Here is a 23586-nt window from a genome sequence, read left to right as displayed (position 1 = left end):
TTACTGGGAGGGAGGGGTGGTCGCGCTGTGATTGGCTCATTGGTTGCCATGGATACAGGATAGGTGGGCACTTATAGGGACATCTGGGCACCTCGATGTAAATGTGGCTATTTTGTCCAAAATGTTTGGCAAAAAAATAAATATTTGAACAATGGTCTTAGTAATGTAAAGTATACATGATATGAACATGCACGGTACATCATTATCAGACTTAATAACCTTCAACTTCTTGTTTAGGCCCCAAAATGACTGAATATACAGGTTTTGTAGCAATTTATAGACCTTAATTGTCGAATGTTTAAGCATGTTCTAATCATGTATACGTTACTTAACTTAACTTTTAAATTATTTTTTAATCCAAATATTATTATTTTTTATATAAATAGCCAATTTAACACTGAGGTGCCCACTCTTCCTTGGTGCCCATGCCCACCATACCTCTATGTCTATGAGGTATGTAGTTCTACATTTGAACTACACATAGTTTAAATGTTCTTCACTGACACATAATAGACAATAATATACTATGTTTTTCTCTCTGTGAGATAATTGAAGTGGTAATTATTGACTGTAAAATTAACTGTAGTTTGATGAAAGTCTCATTTTACACACCGCAGCAGTTGCCTGACAACGAAATAGCCAATTACAGCGCAACCATCCCTCCGGGTTATGGGATATAGATTACAATGGCGTGTTGCAATGGTTGGTTGGGTGTGGCCTGCTGTGGGCGCAGAGAAGAAGGATTTCTCTTGTCTTTTTCTCGCGACAGGAGTGGATCAGATCGCGAGATTAGCTGCCAGAATCTCTTCATCTCTTGAGCACTGGTTCTCAACGTGGGATCCAGGGGCCCCCAGGGGTCCTTGAAGGGATTCCAGGGGGGCTTCAGGAACCAATTAGAACAAATGGGGGAAATAAATCCATTAAAGGAAGGGTAAGTGATTTTCTTTGGTTAAAATAAATGTTAAATAGCTCTGTATTATGATGTGAAGTGTTTGTTCAGTATTTAAGTTCATAAAGTTGATAAAGTATTACTAAATGCATTTGAAATAAAATATATATTTTTACACTGAATAATAATTGTTAATATCTCTTTATTTTCACATTTGTATGCGCTATTTGAGTGGTTACTACTACTGTACTGGTGGTGAGAGTGCAGGTAGTGGTACGCAATGTGGCCCTGCAGTGAATGTGGAAATAGTGGCCCTCTCCATCATCAAAGTGCCCACCCCTGCTCTAGACTAGAGAACGAGTGTGTGCGTGCTAGTGTGTCCTGATATAGCAGACACATTCTATAGATTTATGTATACTTTTTATTATCTTGCTTATTTTTTTATCTCTTCTGTACAGAAAATATTTACAGAAGTAGAAAAAGTTTAAATTAAAAGTAGAAAAATATATAATTCATGGCCTTAAATAGGAGTAGCCTAGACTCACATACTGGACCGAAAATGCGTTACTATATCTGAAATGCATTATAATTACATCAGAATAGAACTAAAGTAAGATCATAATTGAGTTTGTTGTTGTTTCTGTCATAAGGGTATGTGCAAGAATAGTGAGATTTAGCCTGCATGAGGTTCAATAGTTATTTCTGTGAAAAGTAATCAGGGTGTTACAATACAATACTTTTAATGTATTTACTCTCATATTTACATTGTTCATTTGGTCTTTACAGAATAATAATGTTGATGTTTGATTTCACAATAAACCCCAAACACCTCTCAGTGTTCAGTTCAGTCAAGACTTCCACTCATTCAGTAGCCTACCCGACTTTTGATAATTAACTAAGTGTCTTGTATTGTATCAAGGCAATGTGTCAATGATAATATATATTATTTAAACAAATGCAAAAAAACATTTTAACATCAAACTGGTTACGAACTGCGTAAATACCCCTTGTTCAACAACAGATGGCGCTCAGCAGACACTGAAGGTTGGTCACTTGCACAAAGGAATGGTAACTTATGCTACTTTTTGGGTCTCCTGATGGATGGATTTTTTTTTTCCTGTTTTGAAGGAAGCCTGTGATCCACATTTTTTAAGGGATGGTGTCAGGGCATTCCACACACTTTGGTGGCAGTGCAGTAGAAAGATAATTGTTTGTTCTATCGGTGGGGACTGGAGTACCGGATCGTAGTTGTCGCTCCCTCTAGTATTGTGGCTGGGTGTCGCTCACTTAGGTGAGCTAGTTAGTAAGGTATTGAGGGTATTGAGGGCATTGAGGGCAGAGTCCAGAGGGCTCTCTGAGGACATCTTACCCGTCCATGCTGTGTTGTACAGTACATTATGCACTGTAGGTGTCCTAACACTGTCTGGTGAACGTATGTCCCCTGAGGGCAACACATTATACAATCAGATGAATCAGTGTGAAGCACAAATTATAGATGACATCCATGAAAGCAACTCTTGTTCAGAAATGTCAGCAGACATACGGAAGCAGACAAAAGTAAACAGTGAGACGTTGATAAAGATAATGTACTGTACATCACGGGTCTTCAGTGTTTTTCAGGCCAAGGACCCCCTAGCTCAGACATGGGCAACATACGGCCCGGGGGCCGGACCCGGCCCTTTGACCATCTTAATCCGGCCCGCCTCAAAGTCCTCAAAGAAAACAAAATGACCCCCAACAAAAATGTACATTCTAAAAGGCTGCCATATGTTAATGGTTTTTAGAAATAATTATTTAACTAGACCAATTAATAGGAATGAATATTTACCATTTGAGTGCTATACCTACCTGCATTCCTCCATTCCTAATTAAGAGTGAAGGAGTACTCAAATGTTTTATGTTTATAATGTTACAGTGAAACAGTCAACCTTGAGTCCATATTTATAACATTAATGCAATGTGTTTGATCAGTGACCTATGGAGTGGTGCATATCAGATAAGATGCTGTATACATTTATAGGCTAATTTAAAAGTTGATACAGCATTGACGTGGATTGTTTTATGCAAGTCATCTTTTTATTGTAAGGCCAGAGTACACCCGAATGATTTTACAGCTGTAAAAAATATTATTGAAAGCAAGTACCTTATTGTAAAGTAGTCTGGCATGTCTACCAAATCCATGCAGTTTAAACGTAATTCAGCACCATGCGTTTCAAAGTTCAATTCAATTGTACAACAATGTGTGGCCCTAGTAGTCACTTTATGGAAGTCAGTATGGCCCCTCACTCACTTTATGGAAGTCAGTATGGCCCCTTGGAAAGAAATCTTGCCCACCCCTGCCCTAGAGAGAGGTGAAGCGGGGAGGGGTTTAATCTGTGTTGCAGATTAAACCTTTTCATAGATTTCATAGATAGCTTCATAGACTTGTTTGACAGCACTATCATGTAATGTTGGACAAGTGTTCATGTATATTCAGACATTTAACCACTTAAACCGTCAATACGTAGTAAACTTGACCTTTCACCTCTACAACAGATCACTTTGCCGAAAATAGCAACGCGTTGTGAGCTTGTAGATCTACTATTTTCGGCTAAAGTTCTCCCAGAATAGGAATGCTATAGGGTTCAAGTGGTTAATATAAAAAAATATATCCTATCACACAAAGATTTGGTGGCCTCCCTGTAGTAACTCTGAGGACCCCCTGTTGAAGACCCCTGCTTTATATCTTCTCAGTTGCTCATGTATTCTGGTCATTCTACAAAGACTTTTGCAGAGGGAACAACTTTCTACAACATGAGAATCTGCTCTGGAATCCTGATTCATTTTTTTTGTTCAGTCTGTGGAGCTTATTATTCTGCTGACACTTGAGACTTGTGTGAGGAAAAATGAACAAAGACACCAGTATAAGAGCCTCTTCCATGATCTCTGTCTCTCTCTACTTCTCTTCTGTCTGCTTTCTCTTTATGTTTCAGAAATAGATCTGCATGCAGATGCATGTGAACATTATTTTCTCACCCTTCTCTCACCCTTGTAATATGTAGCCTACTTTTGAAAACGTAAGTAGCCTATCTTTTTTTAAAAGCATGTACTTTTGAATACAAAGTATTTTGAAGAGCAAGTAGGCCTAATAGTAGCCTTCTCCAGCACTTTGAAGTAGATATTTGACAGAGCAACTTTCACCTGTAGTTATAATAGCTATAATGTAATATCTGACATGGGTTATCTATATTTTGAATCAAGTACTGGAGCTGCCTAGCCTATACTTTGTTGTCCACCCCCACTGCCTGGATACTTTGTGTTGTCCTTTTAGCATCATTGTATAATCGTACCACTGTACTATTTGCAAAATAATTGTTAATAAAGTATTCAATCAATAAAAAAAAAAGAGAGTGAGAAAGCGAGAGCAACATTTTTCATATAAGGATGTCAATGGTTTAATCTCATCTGAACTCCTCATCGAATGTTTGTTTTATTTTGTGCATAATATGTGGGTTTTTTTTGTGCTCATGTTTGTTGACACTTGCGTTGCGTACATGTATATGTATATGCCTTTGCTCTGATTGTTTTGTTCTTGCGCTGTACAGCACTTTGGTCAAACTCGGTTGTTTTAAATGTGCTCTATCCTCTATTATCAGTGGTGGAAAAAGTACTCAAATTCTTTACTTAAGTAAAAGTACCAATACTGCAAAAATAAAAATACTCTGTTACAAGTAAAAGTCCAGAATTAAAAATGTACTAGAGTAAAAGTACAAAAGTATTGGCATCAAAATGTACTTAAAGTACCAAAAGTAAAAGTACTAAAATGTTTGAAAATAGCAGATCTACAAGCTCACAACGCGTCGCTTCGCGACGCGTTGTGAGCTTGTAGATCGGCTATTTTCAAATAGCCTATGTATAAAATAGGGCTAAAGTGGTTAATGTATGTTTCATAATATCATAATTTATATCTGCAAAGTAACTAGTAACTAAAGTTCTCAAATAATTGTAGTGGAGTAAAAGTGCAATATTTGCCTCTGAGATGTAGTGGAGTAAAAGTAAAAGTATTGGAAATTGGAAATACTCAAGTAAAGTACAAATACCTCAAAATTGTACTTAAGTACAGTACTTAAGTAAATGTACTTAGTTACTTTCCACCACTGTCTATTATAAATAAACTTTGATTTGATTTGATAACGTTATACTTTGTTGGTCCAGTAGGTGGCAGTAAAGGTTGGAGCGTGAGTGAGACGTAGCACGGTTGGTGTGGTTCCGGTGTGTTGTTGGTTGTTCCGCTCATGCTTCCGCTCCACTCCTCCTGTGTTGCTGCTAATGCTAAATAACAAAACGCGCTGTTTTATCCCTTTTATCTGCCTGTTTGTGAGACTATTAACTGTCCAGTAATGTCGGGGATACCACAAGATTCATGGCAACCACCCACAGTCACTTTGGAGACAACGTAAGTACTAAATGCAGCTATCCTACTTATTTCAGTTCAAATTAATGAACTTAAGGTAGCTAGTTAGCTTGGCTTAGTTAGAACCATGAACCAAACTTATGTAGAAATAAAAAAACACCCATGACCAACAAACAGCCAAATGTCTGTCTAGGGCTAGCTGTAGTATACAACCCTCGTAGACGTATTTATGATTCTGACGTCTTCAATCTACGAGAGTTGTAGGGACTTAATGCACTATGCCCCGTAGACACTCCAAACATGTACAATTTTAAAATAAAGGTGCTTACCCCCAAGCGCCAAATGTTAACTGGCTCTACGGGGTAGTAGTTTAATGTAATAATCCATATCTTTCAATAAAGAAGTGTTTTAATGCCGTCTGTGGCCGAACGCCATTTTTTCACCCTCGTTTACTTCCTGTTTACATTAAGTGTAATTCCGGGTTTCACCAGATGCGCCCCGTCACTACCGCCCATTGGGAACTTCCGACAGAATCGGCCACAGACGGCATTAAAACACTTCTTTATTGAAAGATATGGATTATTACATTAAACTACTACAACGTAGAGACAGTTAACATTTGGGGCGTGGGGGTAAGCACCTTTATTTTCAATTTGTACATGTTTGGAGTGTCTACGGGGCATAGTGCAGAAAGTCCCTGTCTCCATGGGGGGTGAACCCTACAACTCTCGTAGATTGAAAACGTCAGAATCATAAATACGTCTACGAGGGTTGTATTCTACAGCTAGACCTGGACCCCTCGTTGAGAACCACTGGTCTTGGGAATGGACTAGCCCTGAAACATGACTGTCATACCATGACAGTCATGGTGCCGAGTCCCCCTGGTCTAAAGTTGTGTTCGATTTTTTCACATTGCCATCTCTCACATAAACATAAACGTTCAGATTTCAAATATAAAGTGCTTACCACCGAGCCACGGATGTTACAAGGCGATGCGGACCGCGATGAGTACCCGTATCTCCCGTATTGTTCAATAAAAAGCATTTTAATCCGATCGCCGGCCATTTTCTTTTTTTGTTTTTTTTTGTTTTGTAATGTATCAGAGTGCAATACACCTCCCAACCATTAGTGTCGCATGGTTGAAAGTATCGGAGACAATTTGGAGAAAATGGCCGGCGATGGGATTAAAATGCTTTTTATTGAACAATACGGGAGATACGGGTACTCATCGCGGTCCGCATCGCCTTGTAACATCCGTGGCTCGGTGGTAAGCACTTTATATTTGAAATCTGAACGTTTATGTTTATGTGAGAGATGGCAATGTGAAAAAATCGAACACAACTTTAGACCAGGGGGACTCGGCACCATGACGCTTGTATACAAGCGTCATGTGAACCATGGCTATACTTTAACCAGTGGTGGAAAAAGTACTCAAATGCTTTACTTAACTAAAAGTACCAATACTGCAATATAAAAGTACTCTGTTACAAGTAAAAGTCCAGAATTCAAAATTTACTTGAGTAAAAGTACAAAAGTATTGGCATCAAAATGTACTTGAAGTACCAAAAGTAAAAGTACTAAAATGTTTGAAAATAGCAGATCTACAAGAGCTTGTAGATCGGCTATTTTCAAACAGCCTATGTGTAAAATAGGGCTAAAGTGGTAAATGTATGTTTCATAATATAATAATTTCTAAAAAATATAATAATTTTCTAAAATCTGAAAAGTAACTAGTAGCTAAAGTTTTCAAATAATTGTAGTGGAGTAAAAGTAAAATATTTGCCTCTGAGATGTAGTGGAGTAGAAGTCAAAGTATTGAATGTCGGAAATACTCCAGTAAAGTACAAATACCTCAAAATTGTACTTAAGTACAGTACTTAGGTAAATGTACTTAGTTACTTTACACCACTGACTTTAACCCATTAAGACCTGAGGCGGATTCTACAAATGCCATTTAAATCAGTACTTCTCAATATTTTTCGTGCCAAGAATCCCCAAAATGATATATCTGGCCGTGAACCCCCATCTGGAAATGTTTTGTGCCAGGGACCCCCAGAAGAGAATATTTATGTTAAAAATGGCAAAATTATTTAAAAAAAACACTTTCAAGGTGTAGCAAAAATGTCACAGATGCTTTCCCGGTTTTAATGAGTTAAGTTAATGCTATATGGAGGAGGAGTAACGTCACACATAACCAAGAAGTGTGAAACAGTGTGAGGCAAAATGTTCGTCAGTAACTGTAAATGTTTTACAGTATGGGGTCGGTTGTGCTGGAGCTTTACTGGAGACACGCCCCTAAGACCTGCAAAAACTTTGCTGAGTTGGCCAGAAGGGGATACTACAACAACACCAAGTTCCACCGAATAATCAAAGACTTCATGGTACAAGGTGGAGACCCTACAGGCACAGGTGGGTTGATCACACACAAGCCCCAGACAGTGTATCTGGTTATTATTATGCTGGGTTGAAGCTACTGTACTGAAGTTTGCTTCAAAATTAGCTTTACTGTCAACTAAGCGATAATTCCTAGCCTGGCCTATCCTATTGCTGGAACAAGATACCAGCAAAATGTACAGCAAGTAGGATATTAATTTGTTAGGAAAGCATAGGGCTGGATATATCCATAGATATTATTATATTGATGTTGTGATATTTGACTGGATATCTTGATCACAACGAGGCATGTTGTGAGCTTGTAGATTGTCTATTTTTGAACCTTTTTTTTTTGAAAGATTTGTAAGAAAATGTATGTCACAAACGATATCGTCAAAAGAGGTATTTGGTCAAAAACGTTGAACATTGTGAAATTAGATTTTGTCCATATGGACCAGCCTTAGGAAGGCATATAGGTCCAAAAAATAAAGGCATCTTCGACGTGTAACATTAAAACTCTGTTTATGTTGTCTCATTCTGCAGGTCGAGGTGGAGCGTCCATATTTGGTAAACAGTTTGAAGACGAGTTGCATCATGAACTAAAATTCACAGGTAACTAAAAATAAATAAGACACCTGGCACATGGATTAAAGTTCTCAGTCACCACCACTGATTTCACTCATTTGGATTCCATAGAAGTCAGACGCATTGAGAGCTTGTAGATCAGCTATCTATTATTCAAAGATTAGAGCATTTGAAACTAGCAATATATTCAGATGCATCTTCCATTAACCCATTAAGACCTGAAGAAGCATCTGTGTCACTTTTTCATATGAGCTAAAAAGCATTATTTTACACTTTGTCTATTCAAAAATAGCAGATATGCAAGCTCATAGCGCGACACTCGGTGCCGCGCTATGAGCTTGCATATCTGCTCATATTTCATATGAAAGCAAAGGTTAAAGCCTCAGTCTGTGATTTGTTCACCTGGTATGTAGAACAGCAGGAAGTATATGACTAAAACATCATCATTCTACATATTGTGTTCATTGTTTAGGAATCATTGCTGATGTAGGGCCTCCTTTCACACTGCTTCACAAACCACACATTATACAAACCTCTTCAGTCGTGTGATTGTATTTGTGCTTTAATCCATGTCACAATTACTACATAATCGTCTAATCGCAATTATGTATGAAATTATTAAATGTCAATATCTTTGTATATTTAAGTTATTTTTCATATCTGCCCTGTGCAATGTTTGATAACCAAGCCTAAAGGCAAAGTTTTTTTTTGTATCCATAATGTTCTAATGTAATGTAATGTAATGCCAAACACACGATTAAATCGTTTGCGTGACAATTAATCTTCATCTTAAACTTGTCATGGTGACAGCCCTGTGCATCTGGCTTGACATTTTAAATGGTGGCCGCCAGTGGTGGAAAGTAACAAAGTACATTTACTTAACTTAAGTACAATTTTGAGGTATTTGTACTTTACTTGAGTATTTCCAATTTCCAATACTTTTACTTCTACTTTTCCACTACATCTCAGAGGCAGATTTTGTACTTTTACTCCACTACAATTATTTGAAAACTTTAGTTACTTTGCAGATATAAATTATGATATAATGAAACATACATTAACCACTTTAGCCCTATTTTATACCTAGGCTATTTGAAAATAGCAGATCTACAAGCTCACAACGCGTCGCATAGCGACGCGTTGTGAGCTTGTAGATCTGCTATTTTCAAATATTTATTACTTTTACTTTTGGTACTTTAAGTACATTTTGATGCCAATACTTTTGTACTTTTACTCAAGTACATTTTGAATTTTGGACTTCTACTTGTAACAGAGTATTTTTATATTGCAGTATTGGTACTTTTACTTAAAGGAGGAGTTCACCCAAAAAATTACTTATTTTCTATCAATTGCACACCCCATGAAGCCTTGAATCCATGGATTTATTTTGTTTTTTGTGGCATTCCTAAGCCAATAATTTGATTCCCGTCTCCTACCGGCTAATGTATCCGGTAGGAGACACAAAGTAGATTATTTGTGTCTCCTACCGGATACACACCCGGTCATCAAATTATTGGCTTAGGAATGCCACAAAAACAAAAATAAATCCATGAATTCAAGGCTTCATGGGGTGTGCAATTGATAGAAAATAAGTCATTTTTTGGGTGAACTCCTCCTTTAAGCAAAGAATTTAAGTACTTTTTCCGCCACTGGTGGCCGCTGTCTTTACCATGATGTCTTTACCATGATGTCTTTACCATGATGGAATTGTGCCTTTTCTGCTCCTAAATGCTCTTTGTTTCATGTGTGTGCCTTAAGGTGCAGGCATTCTGGCCATGGCCAACTCAGGCCCGGACACCAACGGGAGCCAGTTCTTCCTCACCCTAGGGTCCACTCAGTGGCTGGATGGAAAGCACAGTATTTTTGGAAGAGTTGCCCAGGGAATGTCCGTGTTGAATCGCATTGGAATGGTGGAGGTCAACACTCAAGACCGGCCAGCCGATGATATCAAAATTCTTAGGACAAATGTGGCCAGTTAAACAAATCTTTATGCTTTTTTTCTACTGACATGGCTGACATAATGATTAAGCACTTGATGCTTATTGTTCCTTTTTCATAGATTTTTTTTTTAAATAAATAAAATGGCTTTTGTTTTAAGTCTGCTTAATGAGTTGAAGTATGTTTTCTTTCATTATGTTAAATATGGCCAGACCTCAAACCTCTTTGCTGAAAATAGTGAGCTTGTAGATCTGCTATTTTCGGCTAATGTTCCCCTCAGAATCGGGATTCTAGGGTTCAGTGGTAAAAAAAAAAAACATTGCATCACAGAAAGATTTGGCACCCCCCTGTAGTAACTGAGGCTGAAGACCCCTGCTGTATAGTATGTTCCCTGAAAAGCAGTTCAACAAAATGGAGTACTTTCCTTGACAACTATTCAGGTGAATCGTATGACAATTATATAATTATTTTCTGAGCTTTGTAAATGGAGGCCAGGCTTGAGCGAATAGTATTCATATTCAGCTTGGTTTACGAGATAGTGGGGCTTGTCACAACTTGAGCAACTCAGTGAGTTACGTTATCTAAAAGTAGATTTAGATATGTGCTTTGTTCAGAGATGTTTTGTGTGATTTGTTTTCTGAATTGCACCAATACAGCAAAACCACATCACTCTGGAACCCACGCAGTTTAAAATACAATTATATGAGGATTATGTGCTTGTGCTGTTTGACCCTGCTCAGACTAATAGTTTTTGTGAAGCTCTTTATCCTTGAGGTGAAAGGAGTGAAGAGATCTAGAGTGACAGAAAAGATGAACCGACACAACAACGGGGTACACCTGTAGCTACCCAGCTTGTTGATTTCCACTGTTAAATTATCAGTGAACAATATCTCAATTGTGCTTTTGTTTTGTTAGCTTGTCATGATGTTATCCAAATTCAATTGTGTCGATGACTTGAGCTAACAGCTGATATAATGAGTCAAGATAACACTGTATGCCCTGGAGCAAGGTATTGATGAGCCACTAGTTCTATATTTAGTGCCCCAGACAAGACCCGGCCACAACAAGTCTGCAAATCGGGCTCAGCTCTATTGGCCCGGTAGGTTGTGCGTCAGGAGCTACTGACCTACTTGGAGGCGGAGCAGTCCCCACAACAATATTTACGATTCTGTGCCTATCGGTACATAACTCCAACGGCGCTGAGTAGGCTCAGGCGAACGTTACACCGTTCAGGACGGCAACTCGGTCGCTTTAGCTCCCTCGTTGGTCCTTCACAGGGTTCCAGTTCGCCTGAGACTGCGCGCCTCCATCATGGTCCAAAACTGAACTATTTACGTCATCTCCGTCGGTAGGTCAGTATGTCTTGATAACACCCAATGAATGGTCTGATAAATCGCGGGTAGGTCAGTATGTCTTGACAACACCCAATGAATGGTCTGATAAATCGCGGGTAGGTCAGTATGTCTTGATAACACCCAATGAATGGTCTGATAAATCGCGGGTAGGTCAGTATGTCGCCTACTTCGCCCATTCAAAGGTCTAATAAAAGGTGATAATGTCCCATTCAATGCATTGATAGCATCCGAATCAGGTGCCATTAAAGGTAAACTATCAGGGGGTCCTTGTTAACACGGCCCTGCAGGGCCCATGTTTCTGTTGGCACTGTGGGCTCTAGGGCCAGCTCTCACCAAACCTAACCGGGCCCAGGCAGTGTGGGCTGGCCCAGGCAAGACCCACAGCTTGGGTCTCACCGTGGGCTTCTCTGTTGGCAGCATGGTTTTGGCTGATAGTCTGATGTCATCAATATGATGTCATAGACTGACCCAGACTTGCCTGACACCGAACTCCATATATGGGCATAAAAGGGACACAGACTCTGACAATGGGCACAACGGGTATTCATAACTCGCTGTGTTCCGACTTGCATCAGTCCTGACTGGCATTGTTTCCGGGTAGGACGATTGGGCACCAGTCTATGGGGCATAGCAGTGGCCACAGATAGAAAGCCCATTCATTTCCCCCCAGAGATTTCCAAAAATATTTATATACATTATTTTAAGCCTGGAACCAAGCCATCCAGGCTCCTGGTGAATCATGACCGTAAGACATTTGATTCTGCATGTGTAAAAAATACATTTGAATATTTAATTATATTATATACTATATTAATATTTAACAAACGTAACATGCACTGATGTCATGGTCGGTCGGTGGACAACATGCACTGATGTCAGACACGAGCACTGTCCGTTATCAGAGACAACCACACAAATCAAGGAACAAAGGGATGGATTTCTCCTCCAGGGTTCAATATGTGCTGGAGGGCATTTCAAAGGGATAATGCTGAGGGAAGTCATGGATGACTTTCAGCGCTTCATTGTACAGCTCCAGATCAAAAGCGATGCCATTGTCCTCTCGCAGGAGGGTGTATGCTGTGGCCATGATGGCTCCCTTGTTGGACACCATTCCAATGACCTCCACCGCTCCACTCAGCTCCTCGTCAAGAGGTTCATTGAGTTCTACCGCTGCGATCTTTCCTTCTCCATCTGACAGCGTGAAGGTTTTACCTGTTGGATGGACCTTCTCCACTCGTCCTACAAAACAAACAGCCTTGTTGGTGAACTGGTTCAACATGGAGGAGTTGACCCTGGTCTTAGGAGACTCATACACACTGGACATGTTGAAGATCTGATGTAGATAATCTAATTATATGATGTTCTTCTGAAGATCTGATGTAGAATATCTATTATAAGATGTTCTTCTGTCCAGCGCCGAGCACTGTGTCAGGTTTATGCCCATATATGGGGGTCCCTGTTAGCCATGGCCAATTATGGAGTCCAGGCCAGACTATGGTGTCAGCCACTACTATAACTATTATTACTAATAAGTATAGTAAATATTATTATTATCAGAGTACCCCATATATGGGCCACTCACGCATTAGAAGGACAATAAATATCATTCACCGCCAGAACCAGGGATGTGTGTTTCCAATTAATCTAACATGGATGTTGGAGTTGGAGATGAATGGAGTTTGAAGTTACAATGGGTTTGTATAAACATAAAACGTTGCCTAACAACATCAATTTACGCCCCTGGGGGCCCTGAAATGTCCATATTATGTACATTGCGCAAGTAACATTTTGAGAAGCTACTTCTTGTAGTTTTTATTTTTATTGTCCGTGACCTCATTCAGGCTCTGACAGCCGCAGGGAACATTCTGAGTCTTAAACCCCACACTATGAGACACCTCAAGCGTCACAAACAATCCATACTGAGGTGGTGTTTGTTCTTCATAATCCTTTTTGCCCTTTGAAGCTCCTACTGTTGTATGCGTTCCTCGCCGGTACGGGAGAGAGCTCTCCCATACTTGCTGATCCGGTGTATGTACATCAAGTATTACACATGGCCACATGAAGTACGAGAAGTGGGTGACACACCGTTATTAGACTCTGTCTTGTTTTTATGTATTATTTAATTCTAGGAATTATAGCACTGGAAATATCTCAGATATTTTTCTGCTCCGTGGATTTCTGATTCAGTCCACTGGGCAACAAGGAATATATTGTATTGTATTGTATTCGTACTTGGAGGCTAGACAGAGTTCCGTCTCATGAACACTCACTTGAACAGAGACAGAATGTGTAGGCCTCACACACGCTGGCACGGGCCGCACTGTGTACCAAGGCTCAATGTGGTGTGGAGACATGCTGCTCTGCCCAGGGCAAGCATCAGAGAACGACAGCTACTGAGGAATCTTCGCTGTGGTATCACAGGCAAGAGCAGATTGTCTGGAAATGCAGCACAGCGCTTTGGAACTCTTTACCTCCCTTATATACCTACAGTAGAATCTTCCACATGCATGAGGGACGTGGTGGTGGGAGCTCAAACTGGGAGCAAGTGGGCAGCCACCACAGCCAACGTAACTTCTCCCCTGGCCTGTATTGCTTGCACCTAAGAGGTGCATTTATTGAGGTACCTACCTGATTGTTGATTGATTTATTTTAGAATCAGAATCAGAATCGGCTTTATTGTCACATCACAGGTTTACAGAAGTAAAAAAGTGGGTGAAATAATTATTTTGTGCAAGTTCTATCGTTTTTTTTGTCATTTCCGTAGAAAAAAAGAAAGGGAAGAAGAAGGGTGCGGCAAGGGGGAGGAGAGATCAAAAGATTAGCTCCCTTTCCGCTCTCCCTCAAGAGGCCTCGCCTTTTAGGAACTTGTTCTTAACTTGCGTCGCTGCATGGTTAGATAAAATAAAAAGAGATTTATCACACACAATAAGTCTTTCACACTTTTTCTGGTCTTTCACACTTTTTCTGGACTTTCACACTTTTTCCTGACTGAATCGGCATAGCGTTGCTTCCCTTACCCCCTCCTAGACCTGTTCGGGAATGAAGTAAATGCTTGATGCCTTTTGCTTGGCATCCGTCCTCTCATCCTTGGCGTTCATTATGAGGAAGTGCAGCACGACCAGGTTGAGGCAGGCCGAGATCACCATGAGTCCGACGAAGATGTAGAGGAAGCAGAAGGCCATGTAATACGGGTTCTTCTGCAGAGCGTCGTCCCTCTGCAGGGCGACATAGTCACCGAATCCGATGGTGGTGAGTGTGATGAAGCAATAGTAGAAGGCATGGAGGAAGTTCCATCCCTCGTAGCGGGAGAACGCCATGGCCCCCAGACACAATATGCCGGTGCAGGAGAGAACGCCCACAGACACCATGCTGGCTACGGAGACCTCGGGTCTGCGCATTCCCAGGAACTTGTTGGTTCGATACAGAAGGTGCTTGACTAGTGTGCTGATCCTCTCTCCTATGCTCTCGAACATGAATATGGTCAGAGGGATCCCGAGGAGGGCATAGAACATGCAGAACACTTTACCCGAGTCTGTGCTGGGGGCTGCGTGTCCATAGCCTATTGTCGTTATCACAGTGATGGCGAAATATAAGGATCCGGCATATCCCCATTGTACCCCAGCTCTGTGTGGATTCAGCTGCAAAACGACCTGCTCCAGCTCGGCAAAGGTCACTTCGGTCAAGTTAAAGTCACGCATGAGTTCATATTTTCTCGCGTCAAGCTCCCTCCTCTGAACTTTTTCCTGTTCAGATTCCACCGTGTTAAATATGGCAGCTCCGACCACAAGGTAGATTACAACGCAGATAACGAGAACAAGAGTCCAAGCGTTCTTCTGCCTCTTCATGATGAAGAGGCTCTTACATTACTTATCCTTGTCCTTTGGGATCAAAAACTTTGCCAGCACCGCCTTTGATTGAATATTGATACAACATTCGGGGTGCTTGGAAGCTTAGAAGCTGCTGCTTTGGCACACTTGGTACACCTTGGTACAATACTGAAACGTCTGTGTACAAATAAATGACCAATTAACTTATGATATTGATCTCCTCCAACAGCAGCTTTTATATTGATGATAATGATGTCACAAATAGTTCCGACCTTGCATTGTGATTGGCTGTATGTATCCTAGTAACGGCTACTGCCAACAGTGTAGTTTTCCTGTTCTATGTGTATCCATCAGAGGGAGGCTGGTCACTAGAGCAGAGGTTCTCAAACTTTTTAATTTCAAGGACACCCAGATTGCTATCTATTAGGCCATGGACCTTTTAGGGTCCATTTGGTTCCCTAACTATCAAAACTGTAGCTGGCTCAAACTGGGGACCCCCTATAACCCTGTCAAGGACCTCTGGGGGTCCCCAGACCCCACTTTGAGAACCACTGCACTAGAGGATAAAGTGCTGTCATGGGCGATGAGATGTGCAAATAGGGAGCCGGAAACCTTTCCGTTCTTGTCACCATGAGATTGATTTGACAACAAAATTTGACTGATCATGTTACTAGTTCTTTGTGAGATAGCCGCAGACACACAGACAGAAACACACACAGAGAGACACACAGGGGCGAAAACAATATCTCCAGCCCTGCCTTCAGCCTGGCAGCGATAACAAAGAAGAAAACGTAATAAAAGGTATAGTAATAACGAATTGTAATGCATATTACTTTGATTCATTATTATACGATATGTGCTACCCTCTAACCTGTACAGGTGTGTTTGCATAATAATCAATATAAACTTTTCCAAAGTCCTCCTGCTTATAATGAATTTTGTCAAGAGGAGTATAGCTGAATAGTTAATTCAGATGTATTTCCAATGTACAGTCTTTATTGCTAGAAAGGCTAGATTAATATTTAGTTATTTATTTATTTGCTGTCTATATTCCACCCACCCCCCTCGCCGGTAGCAAAAAGGCAAAGTGGGGAGTGGGGAATAGAGATTCTTAAACAATATGAAACTGCAGCAAAGTGCCAAAATCCTGACACAACCAGAGCATGTGAAGTAAGGTCCCTCTCTCTCTGTTTTTTGCACATCCAGCAGAGAAACTATACATTTCACCGTTCATCTTAAGAAATCGTTCTGGGGTGTATAATGAACATGTACGGTTTTGAATTGGGAGAGCTTGTGTCAAATATTATATAAGCATGTATTTTAAACAAATGAAATAGGTGTGTGTAGAAGGAACGTCATATAACTTGTTAGTGAATGCTAGTGATTTCTTTCATTGTTGCTTGCCTTACACAAGGTTGCCAGTAGAGGTCACCAGCAGTTGTAACAATTTGAGCTCTGACCGTTATCTTTGCCAGGCGGCCAGGCCTAAGGCTGGGATGGAAATGATGTTTGTGTAGTACAGTATATGCCCGGGATTCAAACCCGGGTCTACCCGTGGAAAGCCAACATCTTAACCGCTAAGCCAAAGGCAATTCCCTATGGCTCAGGGGAGATATTAGAGTTTCAGGCCATCAGGCTGAGGACGGTTGTGAGCCACTCTGCTACACTGGGAAAGCCGGATCCGGGTCACGGCACCATAACGCCCGGGATTCGAATCCGGGTTTCCCCCAGGGATATCCCTTTGGCTTAGCGGTTAAGATGTTAGCTTTCCACATGGGAGACCCGGGTTTGAATCCCAGGCGTTACATTTGGAGATTTATGGTGGATGCTTACACACTTCATAGAGCAGTGGTTCTCAACCAGTGGGTTGGGACCCCCCAACATGATTTCTGGGGGGCCCCCAGATGAAAGTGATGTGACAATTTAAGGACTTTTAAGACCTTTTTTATTAATACCAAAAAAAAGTAATCAACAAACTATACTATAAAAACTGGTCAAACATTGGCCAAATTGTCAAATAATATAAGAAAGAGGAGAAAATAGCCAATCTACAAGCTCACAACGCCTCGCAAACTACAAGCTCACAATGTGAGCTTGTAGTTCGGATATTTTCACAATATTTATCTGTGGAACCGAGTCAAACAAAATGTAATGCCTCAACTCCTACATTCCAAGCGCTTATATCCAGTGGTGGAAAAAGTACTCAAATTCTTTACTTAAGTAAAAGTACCAATACTGCAATATAAAAATACTCTGTTACAAGTAAAAGTCTAGAATTCAAAATTTACTTGAGTAAAGGTACAAAAGTATTGGCATCAAAATGTACTTCGAGTACCAAAAGTAAAAGTACTAAATATTTGAAAATAGCCGATCTACAAGCTCACAACGCGTCGCGATGCGACGCGTTGTGAGCTTGTAGATCTGCTATTTTCAAATAGCCTAGGTATAAAATAGGGTTAAAGTGGCTAATGTATGTTTCATTATATTATAGTTTATATCTGAAAAGTAACTAGTAAAGTTTTCAAATAATTGTAGTAGAGTAAAAAGTACAATATTTGCCTCTGAGATGTAGTGGAGTAGAAGTAAAAGTACTGAAAATTGGAAATACTCAAGTAAAGTACAAATACCTCAAAATTGTACTTAAGTACAGTACTTAAGTAAATGTACTTAGTTACTTTCCACCACTGCTTATATCAGGTTGGGGGGTCCCCAGTTCAAAAGGTTGAGAACCCCTGTCATAGAGTACGATATTGTATATAGACATATAGGATAATAATATCTAATTTTGGAGGGAACCAGGGAGATAAATTGATTAGAAAGGAGGGATGGTTAGTTTTAGCAAGTATAAACTTGCTTGCACCAGGACTGGTGTGTTATGCATGCATTTTCCATCTTCCATAATATCAGATATAATGACAATTAAATGCAAGAACAAATTAAAAAACGAAAAACTAAATTATTGGTATAAAACAAATGGATTGAATAAATAGATCATATTTTAAACACTTTCTTTATTAATTTTCAACATGTAGAAATAAGAGACAGTTATCACAATACACTTATAACTTCACAATACAAAAGACCAAAATCAAATTAATGGGGGAATGAAATAAAAGCATAACAATAATCTTTCTCTGTTATTTGAATCCCACTGTCCAGTGTCCATCTTTATCACGTCAGTCCACATATCACAAGGCATGTTTGTCCCATCTCCCATACAGACATCCTTCCCACTGTACATTCCAAATCAGGGCTTTCGAAATAGCTAATAAAGAGACTTTATATATATTTTATTTCTCTTGATTGTGATGTTTTCTAAAGACAGACAAAGCTTTTCTGGGGTTATATATAGCGTATAATTTCAATAGGGAAGATCGCTCTCTCACATTTTCATCTTTATTGCTGGGGATGTTTCACAAACATCCTGTCATTCACAGCTTGAAGTGTGAGCACTCTGCAGTCAGCCAATCAGGCGATTGGACTCCTCCCCCTTTAAATATCACTGCCTCTGACCACGTACTGTCATGTCTGAGCAACCCACCTCCATCCCCAGTGGTGGAAAGTAACTAAGTAGATTTACTTAATTACTGGTGCAATTTTGAGGCATTTGTACTTCACTTGAGTATTTCCAACTTCCAATACTTTAGTTTTACTTCTACTCCACTACATCTCAGAGGCAAATATTGTACTTTTTACTCCACTACAATTATTTGAACACTTTAGTTACTAGTTACTCTGTACATTTGGATTATTATTAAAAAACATACATTAACCACTTCAGCCCTATATACATGTCTGCCATTTGAAAATAGCCCATCTACAAGCTCACAATGCGCGACGTATTGTGAGCTTGTAGATCTGCTATTTTCAAAAGATCTTTATACATTTGAAAACTTGAAATGGGACATTCTGCATAATGAGTACTTTTACTTTTGGTACTTTTAAGTACATTTTGATGCCTATGCTTTTGTACTTTTACTCAATTACATTTTGAATTCCGGACTTTTACTTGTAACAGCGTATTTCAATATTGCAGTGTTGATACTTTTACTTTTACCACCACTGTCCATCCCCAGCTCCACCTCGTTAAGTCCTGGAGCTGAAAGGGAAGGTGGTTCTTCCGCACGGCCACGGCCAGCATCTAGACTCCTTATCTAATCTTATATGTTAAATGTTAACTAATCGCCAAAATGTTAAATTCTTTGTTCAATAAAACTTTTCATTTGCAACAACTTGATCTCTCCTTTATTGAAATACCTACGTGTGTGTATGTGTGTTTCTGCCAATTGCATTGCAAGAGCCTAAGATGTGTGTTTGCTCTTTGTGTTTGGGCCTCTCGGCATAAAGCACCTTTTCACTCATCAACATCTACCTGTAAATCCCCTGATGTTAAACGAAGAATAGCGTGTCAGTCAACAGTAACAACAACTAATGGTAAAGACTGACATGAAGGCTATCAAAAAGCAGGTCAACAAGCATTCTGGTAAAATGATCTGTTAAAAAACACATGTTCACTGTGTACTCAAGTTTCCCCCTGTTCCTAATCTCTGTAGAGTGATGCATGTTCTGATGCTTTGTTCTTAAGGCGTACTTGATCGGCCCATGGTGTCCAACATAACCATATGCTGTATACTTAATCATCATACTACATCACACTTAAAGGTAGGGTAAGTGATATTTTTTGGTTAAAACAAAAAGTATTTTGTTAAAAGGTTAAAGCACTATATTCTGATAGTAATCATTGCTATAGAGTGTTTGTTCAGTAACAGGAGTCTCCCCGTCTCTCCAGCTCTTTAATAAACAGAAAATACATTTTCCGGTAGGTGTCAAAATCTCAGCCAATCAGGAGAAAGTACCCATTTTGAAGCTTCATTTTTATAGTGTTCCAGTTCCAATTTTGCCTACTCATTTCTTAGTGTCATCACTTCCTATTTCACTTGTTTAATCTATATCCTGATTGAGTTCTCTATCCTGATTGGATAAAATTGGAAATGAAACTGAAACGAAAATGCATTTTCTGTTTAATAAAGAGGTGGAGAGACAAGGAGACTCCTTTTACTGAACACACACTCTATAGCAATAAGTACTATCAGAATATAGAGCTATTTAACACTTATTTTAACCAAAGAAAATCACTTACCCTACCTTTAATCATTATGATTAAGTGTGATGAGAATGCTATACTCAACTGTATGTTCCTTCTCTTACTTGATGCTCATGTGCTTGTAATAATGCTAAGTAGAGCCAGTCCCTGAGGAAGATGTGTTACAATTCCTTTAGAACTGGCCCCTTAATTACAACTATCTGTGTTCTATCTTGTCTATTCTTCACCAGGAAAGCCCAGCGCTATTAATGAACAGAACAGATGATTATATATCATAAGGTTACTTGTGAGAAGACAGCTGGGTCTATACTGTCCGTAACGTTAATAGTTCTAATTAGTTTGAAAACGTAAACGAATAAAGCATATTTGATCTTTGCCATTTAATCTGAACGGCTCCATTGAAGCAGATATATAAAACAATGTGTTTAACTGAAATAAAAATTAAAATAAAAGGAATGGCTACTCTCAGGTACTTTGTAAATATGTAGATAACTTGTCTGGCCTTCTGTTGTTCTCTTGTTTTGATCTCCTTCCCACTTGCCCCCCACCCCTCTTCTTCTCCCCCCCCCCCCTCTTCTTTCTATGGAAATTAACGTTGCGATGGGAACGATGTACAAAAACGAATTTCACCCACTTTTTTACCTTGTAAACCTGTGATGTGACAATAAACCTGATTCTGAATGGCTAATAAATAACATCTGAATCTTCATATAAACAGTATTGTATAAACTTCCGTATAAAAAAATACCATCGTCATCTCAGGCATCTGAATGAGTGCCACTCTGAGGTTTGTCTTCTCGTCAATGGACACACACTTATGGTTGTGAAACGCTCACAGAAACAATACGTGCATTTCATTATGAAAAATTTGACAATATAATTGCTTTACCTGCCAGTAATGCCAGTCAGGTAATGGTTCTGAAAATGATTATATGTATGTACTGTAAAAAAAAACTTTGCTTGTAAAATAATTGGTATTTTTTCAAAACAATTTCTCACAATTGTATCTCCACATCAGCTCCACCACTTTCCTTGTGGTCGTTGTTGGCAGGAACAAGAGAGCCGTTTAGGTTCAAAGGACGTTGCTCCGATGTTTGCTTTGGACTCTCAGGCATGTTTCCAGGGCGACAGAGTTGTTTGAGTCTCTGCGGGAAAACAATCACATCGACATTGGTTAACAACTGGACTAGAATATGAGAATAACATGAATGACTAAATTACGTTTCTTCATTAAGGCAGAATAAACTATGTGTGCATAGTTGTATACAACAGTACAACCCCAATCCCCCCCCAATCCCTCAAACCCCCTCCCTCTCCTGTCCTTTTCTTGCACTCTAACATGCTTGAACTGTTCCTACCTAATCTGTTGTAAATAGAAGATAATGTGAAGTTGTTTACATAAAGTTAGGCAGCAGCTACTATAAATCGTTGCTGTCCGGCAGAAACCAGCTAACTCCATTTTTGCCCTTTTGCATTTTTTTCCATAAATCAGGGCCATTGAACACCCTTTAGGTCTGTGTGTTGGTAAAAAAATATTGAACCAATGAAAAGCATTAAAAACTGCTTCTGACAAAACCAGCTAACTCCATTGGATCCTCAAACTTTCTGCTAAACCAGCTAACTCCACCGGAGTTAGCTGGTTTCGCTGACTCCAGACTCCACCCCCTTTTGACCTCCAACCTCATTGTGAGCTTGGAGGTCCATTCAGCTGTTCTTATCAATGATGAACAAAACCTCCCAACTCCACTTTTTTTCATTTCCTGAAAAATGAAAATTTGGGAGTTAGCTGGTTTCTGCCGGACAGCAGAGATATATAATATACCAAGATCTTTTTATTTTTTTTTACGGTTTTATTATTATTATTGTATTATTATTACCTATGCTGCTGCATTGTCTGAAAGAAGCCGAACACAAATAAGTTTTACTCTTATGTACCTGTACACAAGATGTAACAATAAAGCACAACCTTGAACCTTGAGCATAGGCCTCAAATCAAGATAATTCGAATAAGTGTGTCCATAGAGGTACGATTCAACCCTGGCAGGAATTTGATTAGCAAACGAGTACCAAACAGCTCAATTAGAAACAGATGCAGAACAATAGTGCACTGTATTAATTCTCAACAAAACAAGAAACATAGGACCCTGGCCTGAATCAATGAAGTATTGCATCCATCAACTGAGCAAAGAAATTCCCCCCAAATATAATGCATATATATTGCCAAATCTTGTTCGACTTTTGTCATTATGAATGTATCTTTATCCGTGTAAGAATGATATACGTGCAGATAAGTAGACATACAGTACGTCACATTATGTAGGAAAGCTTTGTCATACCTGCCATATAGTCCCTTCCATCAGAGACACCTTGTAGACGATCCATAGAGGTACCAAGAAAACGCAGAAGAGTCCAAGGCACCAGCCTAATGCGTAAGCCCAGTTTGGGTACACATAGGTGTTGTTGAACTTCAGAGGCTTGTACTTCACCACTGAAAAGATGAAGGTGCTCTGATGGGAGCAATAAAACAGCATGTTTTCATACATAGTTCTGAAAATTAATTAATTGTCATTTGTTTTTGTCCCCGATTGTGTTAATCGGTTGAATATATAATGATCAGTGATGTGTTCAAATACTTAACTAATATCACTATATCTGTCAGATGTGTCAATGTTATAATCATCAGGTTATTCAGGTTATCATATCCACGTCTGTTGATCAGATTTACATTCCTGGAAAAATAATTTGTCACATGGATATGATAAGATTGCATTCATACTATATGTTCTACTAAAACAAATCAAATAACTAGCTTATTTATCCATGAAGGGATCAAATATGTCGACTCACCAGACAAATGATAGGAGTAATATATTGCCAGCAATACTTCATCAGCGGCCAGGGCCGATAGCCAATCATTTCTTCAATGTTGTCATAGAGGCGATCTGCACCTGCAAATACATTTTTACTTTTTTATTTTATTTTGCTTGCTAATCTGGTCTTGCCTTGCAAGTTTGATCTTTTGTCCCTGTGTTCAAACTTTTATAATGTCACTGTACTGTGAACCTTACTAGTATACCGCTTCACACCTTCACTTACACTTAAACAGCTGGCATTCCCTCTTG

General features: G+C 39.4%; 4 protein-coding genes and 1 long non-coding RNA gene across 7 annotated transcripts in view; 1 reads left to right on the top strand and 4 right to left on the bottom strand.

The window, feature by feature from the left end:
- Positions 1-5165: 5165 nt before the first annotated feature.
- ppil1 (peptidylprolyl isomerase (cyclophilin)-like 1) lies at positions 5166-10342 on the top strand. Its single transcript, XM_080424180.1, has 4 exons — positions 5166-5324; positions 7537-7691; positions 8199-8267; positions 9999-10342. Exons 1-4 carry the CDS (start codon positions 5269-5271, stop codon positions 10217-10219), a joined length of 501 nt encoding a protein of 166 aa, XP_080280306.1. The 5' UTR covers positions 5166-5268; the 3' UTR covers positions 10220-10342.
- Positions 10343-12437: 2095 nt separating this feature from the next.
- Positions 12438-12868, bottom strand: LOC308081733 (replication protein A 14 kDa subunit-like). Its single transcript, XM_080423351.1, has one exon. The coding sequence runs from the start codon at positions 12855-12857 to the stop codon at positions 12486-12488; it is 372 nt and encodes a 123-aa protein (XP_080279477.1). The 5' UTR covers positions 12858-12868; the 3' UTR covers positions 12438-12485.
- A 1688-nt stretch (positions 12869-14556) lies between these two features.
- Positions 14557-15378, bottom strand: LOC308082969 (potassium channel subfamily K member 3-like; the record flags this gene model as incomplete). Its single annotated transcript, XM_080425048.1, has 1 exon — positions 14557-15378. The coding sequence occupies one exon, from the start codon at positions 15376-15378 to the stop codon at positions 14557-14559; it is 822 nt and encodes a 273-aa protein (XP_080281174.1).
- A 2973-nt stretch (positions 15379-18351) lies between these two features.
- LOC308081433 lies at positions 18352-20993 on the bottom strand. The gene is made up of 2 exons (XR_013932849.1): positions 20497-20993; positions 18352-20005 (listed from the first exon to the last, which is right to left on the bottom strand). It is a non-coding gene; the product is annotated as an uncharacterized lncRNA (long non-coding RNA).
- A 50-nt stretch (positions 20994-21043) lies between these two features.
- Positions 21044-23586, bottom strand: part of slc6a11a (solute carrier family 6 member 11a) — a 15804-nt gene continuing 13261 nt past the window's right edge. The window contains exons 13-15 of one of the 3 annotated variants that reach the window (XM_080425180.1): positions 23312-23412; positions 22801-22971; positions 21044-21609 (exon numbers count right to left, since the gene is read on the bottom strand). In XM_080425180.1, the coding sequence (XP_080281306.1) occupies positions 21460-21609; positions 22801-22971; positions 23312-23412 (422 nt within the window). In that variant the 3' untranslated portion in view covers positions 21044-21459. Of the gene's footprint in view, positions 21610-22800; positions 22972-23102; positions 23194-23311; positions 23413-23586 lie in introns of those variants that run through there. The other 2 variants (XR_013932961.1, XR_013932962.1) reach the window with 2 other exon arrangements.

The sequence above is a fragment of the Gymnoscopelus braueri genome (genome assembly GCF_963280865.1).
Source record: "Gymnoscopelus braueri genome assembly, chromosome: 3".
NCBI lineage: Eukaryota > Metazoa > Chordata > Actinopteri > Myctophiformes > Myctophidae > Gymnoscopelus > Gymnoscopelus braueri.
This window is presented reverse-complemented; position numbering and strand designations above follow the sequence as displayed.